This window comes from Triplophysa rosa, linkage group LG6, assembly GCF_024868665.1.
Source record: "Triplophysa rosa linkage group LG6, Trosa_1v2, whole genome shotgun sequence".
Lineage (NCBI taxonomy): Eukaryota > Metazoa > Chordata > Actinopteri > Cypriniformes > Nemacheilidae > Triplophysa > Triplophysa rosa.
In genome coordinates, this window is record NC_079895.1 from 23,160,052 (window position 1) to 23,170,941 (window position 10,890).

At 36.3% G+C, this 10,890-nt stretch overlaps 1 protein-coding gene across 1 annotated transcript in view; it reads left to right on the plus strand.

Moving 5' to 3' along the window:
* Positions 1 to 10,270, plus strand: part of cckbrb (cholecystokinin B receptor b) — a 43,910-nt gene extending 33,640 nt beyond the window's left edge. The window contains exon 5 of the mRNA XM_057336045.1: positions 2,562 to 10,270. Coding sequence (XP_057192028.1) covers positions 2,562 to 3,091 — 530 coding nt within the window. The 3' untranslated portion in view covers positions 3,092 to 10,270. The remainder of the gene's footprint in view (positions 1 to 2,561) is intronic.
* The last annotated feature ends 620 nt before the right edge of the window (positions 10,271 to 10,890 follow it).

The following is a 10,890-nucleotide window of genomic DNA, read 5'->3' on the forward strand; positions in this document are numbered from 1 at the left end:
TACATATATCTTCTGTGGAAGACACATGACCACAAAATTTGGTCCAAATGCAATGATAGGATGTCGCTTAGAAAAGCGCTCTGAAGGAAAGGTGGGATCTTATGCTCAATGAAGTGTATGTTTCATGCATGAGAGAGAAGGGACCTGACACATACATCATTTTTACATGTTTGAATCGGTATGTTGTTTTGTTTTGTCCAAAGGTAAAATAACTTTTTTTTAGCAAATAGATATCTGAAAAGTAGTTACAGCATTTCAGATGAAATGCAGCTAAATGCATTTTGCACAGTTAACATTTATTTCATTTGATATTAAATCAAGGGAGTCGGAACCATTGTATGTGGGTGGGACAGGACTCACTCACTTTTTAAGACCAACGATATTGGACCCCCTCACTTTTAGCATCTCTCATTTAGCGCAGAGCTCCATTAGTCAAATTCATTCCACATCAGGAATGCTTGATAAATTAAACTCCATTTCACATTTTAGCTACAGCCTTCACTTCAATGCTTCTGCTTCCTCAAATCCATTCCGCCTGGCTCATTTAAAGTCCATACAAATTGAACTACATTCCGCATTTTAGCTACAGCCTGACTTCCACGCTGCTGTTTTCTCAAAGTCCCAGTGAACCATAAGTTGCCATCGTTCTTACTTCCATATTTTGATGCATTTCCGAGTGAAATGGCTTTCGTCTTTCTCTGTGATTTGATTGGATGTATAAAAACAGCGGTTGCATTTTAAAAAAGGGATTGGCAGCAGACTGACAGTTGAAGGGAAGAAGTTAATGAATGCTCTGCCCAAGCCATCTAATTTACGTAATTTAAAATGGATAGTCATTACAGGAAGGAAGTGCATTTTCAGATTTTAACTAAGGATTAAGAGGGCACACGCATTTTAAAAAGAGAATGACCCACATTGATAAATTATTTACAGTAAACACTGCAATATTTCATGAAAAAATAGGCATTGTTATTTTTAATTTCACTGGGACTTTAAATCCATGACACCTGGCTCATTCAGAGTCCGTATATATTAAACTCCATCTCCTTTCGACACAGCAAGGTAAGTATTGTTACACTATAATGTATTGTATATTATACAATAATAGCATAATGTAAATGATCAAATAAATTAAAATGATTAAATGGATGCTAACTAACTGGGACAAAAGACCCCTACTACCCCTAACCTTACCATACACTTTATTATTAAACAACTGTTAGCCTTTTTTTTTTTTTTTGATGAAAATGAATGCCTGTACGGTGTGATATGTGATGTGAAAATTCGAACCAGCATCAAATAGTGCCAAAACTACTGGCCATGCCTTTTACTCACCACACTGGTGGTAAACTGGTCTCGTTTTTACTCAAGGGTTTTCTGGGGGAGGACTCACCCACATTTTTTGTGCTTTCGACACCCATGTATTAGATCAGCTTTTTTTCTGTGAGAACGGCTAATTTATTTAAATCAAATGAGATTTAGTTATGTGACTGTCTATGCATCTAATACATGTAATACATCTCTGCATGCAGGTGCGCCAAACGTTTTGAGCCCTAAGAACAAAAATGCAGTTGTGCAAGTTGTCCATTGCAAAACAATAATAAGAATAAATATAAACTTGATATGACTGTAAATATCTCATTGACAGAACCCTTAGAGGTTAATATCTGCTGAACCGTTACAATTACATTTCATTCCTGAGGTTAACTGTCCTGGATTAAATCAGAGTATATTGATGTAATAAATATGCCCACGTTTTTTTCTGTGCAGCACTGATGTTGCATTAAAGCTCCATTGCTGGCTGACTCACCACTTTCCCCACTAAAAGATTTCCTTTGAATGAACAGAATGTCATTTCCTTTTTTAATTTTGATCGGTAACAATTTGTGCTACAGGAGGAAACTCATGAATGTAGAAGTACAACCTGCTGTGGGTTTTAGTGAACTGGTGAAAGGAATGAAGCAGAAGGAATTTAATGGTTAGGTTCTGAAGGAAGCATTGCATTGGTCATAACTATGTACTATGTGAGAATCCTAACATAAACAGCATATAGTATTTTGGCGTTTGTAAATGATTGACACGTTTTTTTTATCTATATTCTTCCTTCTGAACACAACATGCAATGTAATTAAAGTTTATAGTGTGAACATGTAAACAAACGTGTGTCACGTTATGTTGAATCTACTGCACAGCTGACTAAAAATAACAATTTCTATGATGCCTAAGCTTACTTGGCTAAAACCTGAAGTGTTCGTGTAGCTCAACTGATAGAGCATGTAGCTTGCAGCGCCAAGGTCATAAGCTCTATTCAGAGTAAATACATGAATTCATCACTTGTATAAGACCTTGAATTCTCTGCATGTCACGCTGGATAAATGTGTAAATGTAAAACTTTAACAGGATTATGATTCTGTATTTTTCTGCCTTGCAACCAAGGGTATTTCATTCAGAAAATGCAAATCTAGCTTAAAATGTAGTCTTGTTTTCTTACTTTTGACGAGCATGTAACTTAATGTCTGCCTTGTGCTTTCTTTGCAAAATATGCAATGCTTCTTCTCCAGGAATGAAAAATGGTATCAGTGGTGCTGTTTCATGCAGCAGTGATGATGGAGATGGCTGCTACCTCCAGGTGTCCAAGAGACCCAACTCCATGGAGATGTCAGCCCTCACCCCAACAGGCTCGGCAAAGGTGGACCGCCCCCGCAGCAATACGTCCGAGGCGAAACTAATGGCCAAGAAGCGTGTGATCCGTATGCTCATCATCATTGTGGCCATGTTCTTCATCTGCTGGATGCCTCTGTATTCTGTGAACACCTGGAGAGCGTTTGACAACCGCTCAGCCCACAAAGCCCTCTCTGGGGCTCCTATCTCCTTCATCCACCTGCTGTCCTATACCTCCGCCTGTGTCAACCCCATCATCTACTGCTTTATGAATAAGCGCTTTCGCATGGCGCTGCTGACCACCTTCTCATGCTGTTGCTGGCTCTGTCGCAGGCGGGGCTTTAAGGAGGGTGATGATGAGGTCACGGCCACCGGTGTCTCCATGTCCAAGTTCAATTACACCACCGTGAGCACCATGGGCCCATGCTGATTCATTTTCAGCATAGGCTTCAGGTTGGGATAGATGGAGAACATTGGGGATCGATGTTGACAGATGGTCTGGGCTTATAAGTTAAGTTATAAATATAACTTCATCTTAGTTTCATCTTAGAACATTGTGCCTAAAGTATGATGCTTTGACCTTGTTGATGGGCGTTTGATGTAAGTAGCCGTATTTAAATCAAAGAAGTTTGGTTGTAGCAAATTTGTTGTGTATCGCCCGCCTGCAACTATGAAAACTGCATGTTTCATAATTGATTACTCATGGTGTTACATACAGTATATGACAGAGACTTATATAAATGTATGTACCTTAGATGGCAAAACCTTCGGAAACCATTTTGGCTACAATATCATCTGTCACAATCAAATACTTGTTATGTATTGACTATATTCTGATGTATTGTAGAATAAGTGAACTCTAGAAAAATGCTCAGCTACGCAGTAACCATTTCCTGAGGAAGTCTGGATACGAGCCAAGCAGGACTCGTCGGTTCATCAATGTTAGAAAATGCCATGACGTCATGACCTACCAACTTAGCGCTATCATCAAATGTTCTTGATGTTGCCGGAGAGTCGGCAGGCCATTAACTCAGCAGGCAGTTGAGTCGGTAAGGCTGGTACCATCCACCCACATGTATCCACCCCCTCCAGTTGTTAAACAGCTATGTAAATGAAGCTTACAGTGGAAAAATAGTCGGGAAATTGGCTAGTGGGATGACAGCCTTATATATTGTTACACTTATGTTAAGTGCCTGCTTAGCATATCCAGTGTTCTTAAGATCCCTTGTGCTGTTAGCGTTTTTCTTCAAAACCATTGGTCTCATCAGAAGAAGTACTGTGGAGGACTTCTTATTCGAAGCCTTTATCAAAAATTATGTTTTTAGCTGTTTAGGACTCTAGAATACTGACATAGCTCTGAATTACCTCTGAATTTCTCATATAACTCCAATCATATCTGAGCCAACATCATCACTGTATGTAAAAAGTCTTTGCAGTATTACACAAAAAACTATGTGTATAACCAGTCACAGCATTGTGTAGGTCTGCTGTGGGTTTTTGGCCAGTGACCTCATTCCTCATTTATGTGAGTGTTTTTTATATATCGTTTAGTTTTTAAGTTGCCCTTCAAGTCCTTCGCAGTTTGTGGCTCATTGTCTTAAGTAGTCTCAAACGCTGATGGCCTCTGAACTTTGGACTCACTGATTGGGATAAACTCATAATCTCAGCGGTTGATTTATGGCTGCTTCTGTGCCCTTGTACATATTGTATAGCTATCACTCTTATCACGGTCATCTGAATGGATCCTCATCCAATAACAGCACAGAAAACAAAGAAACATTCAAGCCTGATTCCCCATTGTGCTTTTTCCACTTCAGAAGATAGAAACAGAGAATGTTATTGAGGCTGGTTAGAGAGAGGAAATGTCAAACCTTCTTGACTGCCCTTGCATCCATGGGAAGTCAGTGTGGTATCCACTTTATTGTTTTCCCAGCTAAATTGCATGGATAATAATTAACCTTTCATTCATTTCATTCATATGACACTATAAAAAAAAAAAACTTGTTACCTCATGTTTTTTTTTAACGTTCACATTATAATCACGACTGTCAAAATGTGCTTCAATTTATTGCGTAGCACTATACAGTGTCATTTAGTCAAAACAATGTCAAAAGTTACTTTTGTTTTTATTTTACATTGCTTATTTTTTAATTTACCGTACAGTAGGACTAAGAAACAGTGCAGAATGACCAGCATAAATCCTTATAAATATCCGCTTGCAGTCCTTTCTGTTTATTTTTCACCAACTCCTCTCTTCGCTGGCTTTTTGCCTCCATTGTCTTTACTTTCTACTTTTGCAGTGTTCTGTATTCTTATTGGATAAACATGGCTTCATAACCATGTACTGTAAACATTAACTATGTTTCAATGCAAAGTTGTGAATTTAACTATTGCACAAAGTTGGAAAATCACATAAAACATACAGTATGTGGAAATCAAGTGCAGTTTCCATCCAGTAAGTCGAAGGAAACAAAATTGTAACGTCCTGAAAAATTGGCATTTTCAGACATATATAACCAAAAAGGTAAAAAATCGGTGCAATAGCAGTTTACTGCAGGTTTTTTTCTTTATACAGTATAATAGATTACTTGGCCAATAAATGAAAGACCACAATTTCATCTTGTTTTCAGAGGTGTATGCTTGTTTGGGAACACAGTCTAAGACAGTTCTGGGAGATGATTATACCGAACTCTGTTGAGCACAGACTTTTAGAATGACTAAAAAACCGTTCAGCCCACTGGTTACTCCATCAATTGAAGCAGTCACATGACTTTTCTAATGTGCTTTGAGGAATTTATTCAGCAATTGTGTTTCATCGTTTTTGTGAATATCCACTAGTTGGAAAAATATGACTCATTAGAGCAGAAGACTTTTTATGTGATTTCTTAACACGCATTTTCCCATTTTATGTGATCTCCCAAAATGCACATAAAATAGATGGATGGAAACCTGGCTAATGAGATTATTGCATCCTTATCCCCAAGATCCTTTTAACACGCTCTGTCCTGATTACCTCCCAACGAACTGCAGACCCATTTGTTCCTATTTGAATTCATGGTCATTCATACATTCCCTGATGGACTAACCAGGGTTTAATGGAGACGTGTCCAGGTAATCGATTAGCGGTCTGCATTCAAGGCGGTGTTGCAATTGAACTGCTTTTTGATGTTTTAGCCTCTGATCCAAATTCTTTCTCAAAATTATAGTATTTTTTATGTTTTGCTCAGAGAGCATTAAACAACCAAATAAGTAAAAAAAGTTAAAAAACTAGTGAAGTAAAAAAATTGAGCTCTTACTGATTTCCTGGTTTGAAAAAAGGTCAAAATACTTTTTGTATTACCTCATTTCAAAAAGGGTTTGGCAATGTTTCTGTCAACAGATGTTTCAGTTTTTTTCTAATTAGAAGAGAAATGAGGTCAGCAGATAATTTTAGGTCTGACATTTCCAGACACATTACGACTCTTTTTATTGCATCAATGAATACAATACACGGCAAGTGGTAGAAATCTTTTATTTAAATAGGCATATAACTTTCTCAGAAACAATGTTATTGATATTTAAAGCAACTGGCAAACTGAGTAATGAGTCACGTTTTCTTTTATAAAGCTTTTACATTTATTAAGGATCCCAAACGAAGGAAAACTCATAACCAAGTAGGGATTTACGTTTGAATGCTTATTGAGCTCTAAATGTAATAGTAAAATACATCATAGCGTGCAGCGTCAGACCTCGACTGCAAAGGAATTTATGGATATGAGTCTCTTTGTCTCTTTTTAACGGTGTTTTCGAATTAGCAAATGTGGAATCAATTAAATTCTAAACACTTAAATGAAAATAACCAGACAGAAAGCAACAACATCTGGCTGGTAAATACAGTGAAACTGTAATCGTTTAGAGATTGTAAAGAGCTCGGCCTGTGGACATTTTTTATGTATTTTTTGGCAAACTTAATTTGTCTGACATCACTACGTGTAGTCTGGATGTCCCTCCTTCCATTGTAAATGCCCTCAGCATGGGTGCTTTGTCTGAAAATAGAAGGGTTTTAAACGTTTTAATTTCCCTGTGGTGTCTTTCTTTGGGAATGCTGAACAGTTTGACTGGGTTTGTGAGCTCAGTCTTGTACTGTTGAGCTCTCTTCTGATTAATAGTAACCACGAGGCAGACTCTGGGGTTATTATGAGATTACTCACGCCAGAGCAAACACCACCTCTTCTCTCCTGTGCCTGGTGGTAACACAGGTGTCCGTAGACCTCATCTTTCATCTCCCTCCCCTTAAAAATAAGAATTACTTATTTGTCAGCTTCCCAAAATCCATCGTTGTATCATCGATTACAGAAAGCAAACGCAACAAAAGCTTAAGTACGTGATTTCACTCTGAATCGTCAAAAAACAATGTAGATTTGTTTCATAAAATTTTAAGTGTTGCATTAAGACTATATTCAGTGACAGACTTTGACATAGTGTCGCAATATGACGCACATCTTTCATCTGTACAGTTACAAAATAAAATGTTAAAATAACAAAACATCTGTTAATCATGCAAGATTCTAAATTGTAACCTCTCACACACAATGCAAAAACTAATCCTCTGAGCTACATCACTTCATCCAGAGGTTAGGCAAATGAGCCCACCTAAACCAGATTGGCCCCAGGTCTTTCTGAGAAATGCTTGACTTTGCTGGCACTGTATGCACAAGTTTACTGATAGGACGTGATTTCATCAACAATGAAAAAAAAAGATTCATCAGTCAAGATGACAAGCTACGGGAACACTAAAGGTTATTTTTACATGAATATGCAAGCATTCTCTTTCACAGGCAGCTTGACACAGCCTTGGAATCGGGCTTAGACAGTATCTGTTTCTAAAGCCTCGGACAGATTTCACTCAGAAATCATTATCTGTTACACATCCATGCAGGCCATTGACAGATTGTGTTTTCTAAAACAAATAGCAAACCTATGCTCATCAAAAAATGTCTGATTTTATTCAAATGACGACCTACAAACACAGTCTGAGATACGGAAATGGATGCACAGAAAAGATGTGATTTTAATTAAGAAGATTAGGAGCTTTTTTCATTTTATGTTTTCTAATCAGTTTAGTTTCGGTTATTAAAAATCTTAGAGATTACAGACTTGTATTTTCCTTATGAGGGATTGCTAATTAATTGGTACAGACCAAAATAATGGGTGGAGAGATCCATCACTGACAAAAGTATTCATAACGAAGAACGTAATCTACCTTTGTAATATTTTCCTAAAGAAATATATTCTTATTAAAAAAAGTCTATTCTGTATGTATTGTGTAACCTGCTTCAATGAACGTTTGAACATTTTTGAGATAATAGAATCAAGTAATATGCTAAATTTAAAGTGAACAATTAGAATTAGAGTACTCTGTTAAAAACTGTAAATTATTACTTAAAAACATTTTTGGAACTGTAAAAATTCAATAAATTGTTTTTAAAAACATAATGCTGTAATATCAAATTACTTTAATTACAGCAAAGATATGGTAAACAACATGAATTCACTTTTTAATGAAAACAAAATCTGCAGAAAATACAGACAGTTACCTGTTAAAGTATTTCTTTTCCTACCAGTGATACTATTTAAAATGAATGTGTACACCCACACATATGCATATTTTTAACATAATGATTTAAGGTTTACATTTGAATGTGTAAGGGAAAATGTAAACTGTATTTTTGCATTTACTACCTCTTTTCAAATGGTCTTGCATTGTGACAAATTACACAATACAAATATATCATGCAGACTTTTGTTTTATGTAATATACATGAGATAACAAAAAAACTATGATGGATTACATTGGACATTTTTCATAAGTCTTTCACATTTCACAACTATCCATGCATTGTGTTAACTGTTCTGTAAAAGTGTAGAGCAGATGAAGTATTGTTAATGTTTGCTTGGAGCTCCTGCCGCCACCACAAGAGGCTCAGAACTGTGGCAGCTTTCTAGAAGTTATTACTCCTGGCATTAATGGCAGTGCCCAACACAAAATGGACCTGAAAATGGAGTCAGCCCGTGCACTTATGTGTAGGGTATATCCATTTGGGGTCAGAGGAGATTTAGGACATCCACTTTTCCCACTTGTTTGAGTGCTGAGTTACTTTTTGCTGGTCATAGGAAACATTTATAATACATGACATATCCTTTTTATTAGCTCTCTACCTACAGGTTTGTAGAGTTCTGGGTTATTACTGGGAACAAAGGCTTGGTGTTTTGTGATGAAAATGGTCCACCAAATAGAAAGGAAAATGTATCTCGTCCCTTCGATGATTTATGCTGGATCCGCATTTATTAGGACTGAATGTTCATGCTGTTTTTTAAATGGATGTATAAAAATACCAGGACTATACATTTAATCTCTGTGTATTGTGTAAAATGGTTTATGGTAGCACAATGGTCACTCATTAATTATAATCTTAAAAATAAAAAAGTTAAACATTAAATCTAGGCCACCAATGCCTTAAAACTATATGTGTTTTAATATTTGTTTGTATCTGACTGTATTTGCTTTACATACAAGCTGAAAACTAGAATTGAATGCTAATGCGTGTGGATGAGATGTATGCAAAATCCTGTGATGTTTACTTTTTATCTTGCGTTGAAAGATGGCTGTTTACCTTTGTTGTGAAGTTGTTTTGTAGGATTTCAAATTGTATCATATTCAGGCTTGTATTCAGTGTGTTGATAATTTTATGCTCCATATTAATCCAACCTATGACTGTTGTGACAGCCAAATTGTGTTTGTGATTAGAAGATGAACTACAGATTGAGAATGTAAAACAATAAAAGCAACAATAGATGATAAATGGGCAGTTCTGGAAAAAAAACAACTCAAAAGAAATAATTATATTGGAGGGTAATGAAATAAATTATTTTTTGAAGATAACATATAGGTTAAAACTGAAAGGGAGTAACATCAGAGAAAGTATGAAAGTCTATTAAATGAGAATGGATTTTAGTGTATGTATATTATGGTGAATATAGAGTAGCATAGACACTACTACAGTGTATCAAGCGAAATAAGAGAATATAAAGGGCAGTATGTAGAGGAAATACATCAGCTCTTGGTTTAATGATACTTCAATTTCCTTCTGCCACAAAATCATCACTTGTTCTTTACTTCAACACTATGACTATCAATCTGGTTGTGTCTGAAGTCAAAACGTTCTGTGTGCTGAAATTGGACTCTGCTTCCTGAATTTTAAGCAATTTCCCCCAGTGGCCAAATATGAAATTATTGTGTGGCCACTTTTGAAGTGCAAGATAAAGATAGTGCAAGATAGAAGTGCAAGATAGTAAACTTTATATGAATCTAAACTTTGGTGGCTTCACATTGGGTGACTCTTGTCAGTAATTCAGCACAGCAGGGTCGATTTTCAAGGCATGAATATTTGCAACAAACATGCATATTTCCCAGGGGATCCTGTTGTATTACAATTGCCTGTAATACAAAAGACGTACACCTGTTGCCCTTACAGTGTTTAAATCTGCATTCAAGCCAGTCAGATCCTTGTTGGTCCGCTTATGTTGTGTAATGTAATGCTGTACAATACTAATATAATAAAGTTTATTAACTGCATGGTGTTTTGTGGCTAGACTCCCATGATCAAACACAAATTTCAGGGTAAGATTTCACTGGCCTGCAAAATTCAAGTTTAAAAGTTTTAATGGAAAGGGTTAGTGATGTGTATATATAAATAGTGATGTCCATAGTGCATCATATCAAGAGATGTATCATCGTTTTTCTTGAAGCTGCAAAAGCTTTCAAAGAGAAGATTATCGATTGTTCTTTTAAACGAACCGCATCTCTGTACATTTATGGTTATTTGCATTCCTCCCACAGCAAATATTAAGTACCCCAAAGTACTGCAAGGTTCTGAACTTCTGTTTTAAAATGCACACTTTGAACAATTTACTACCCCATATGCAGTCTTGTCTTTCTAATTGTTCATTTACCTGACTAAGAGAATAGGACAAAGTGTACTTCTTCCGTAAGTTTTGAAATTCTTTGAGGAAGGTAGTACTCCAATGTTTTGCAATTATGTGCTTTAGAAATAAAGATCTGTCAAATACTTAAGACCAGAAAAGGCTGCCCTTCTAAAATCTATGCATGGTTAAGGTTAAATAAAATGTAGTTCCCAGTTTTAGGATTTAGTAGAACACTTTTCTAAAGTTATTTCGTTGTGTTGTACT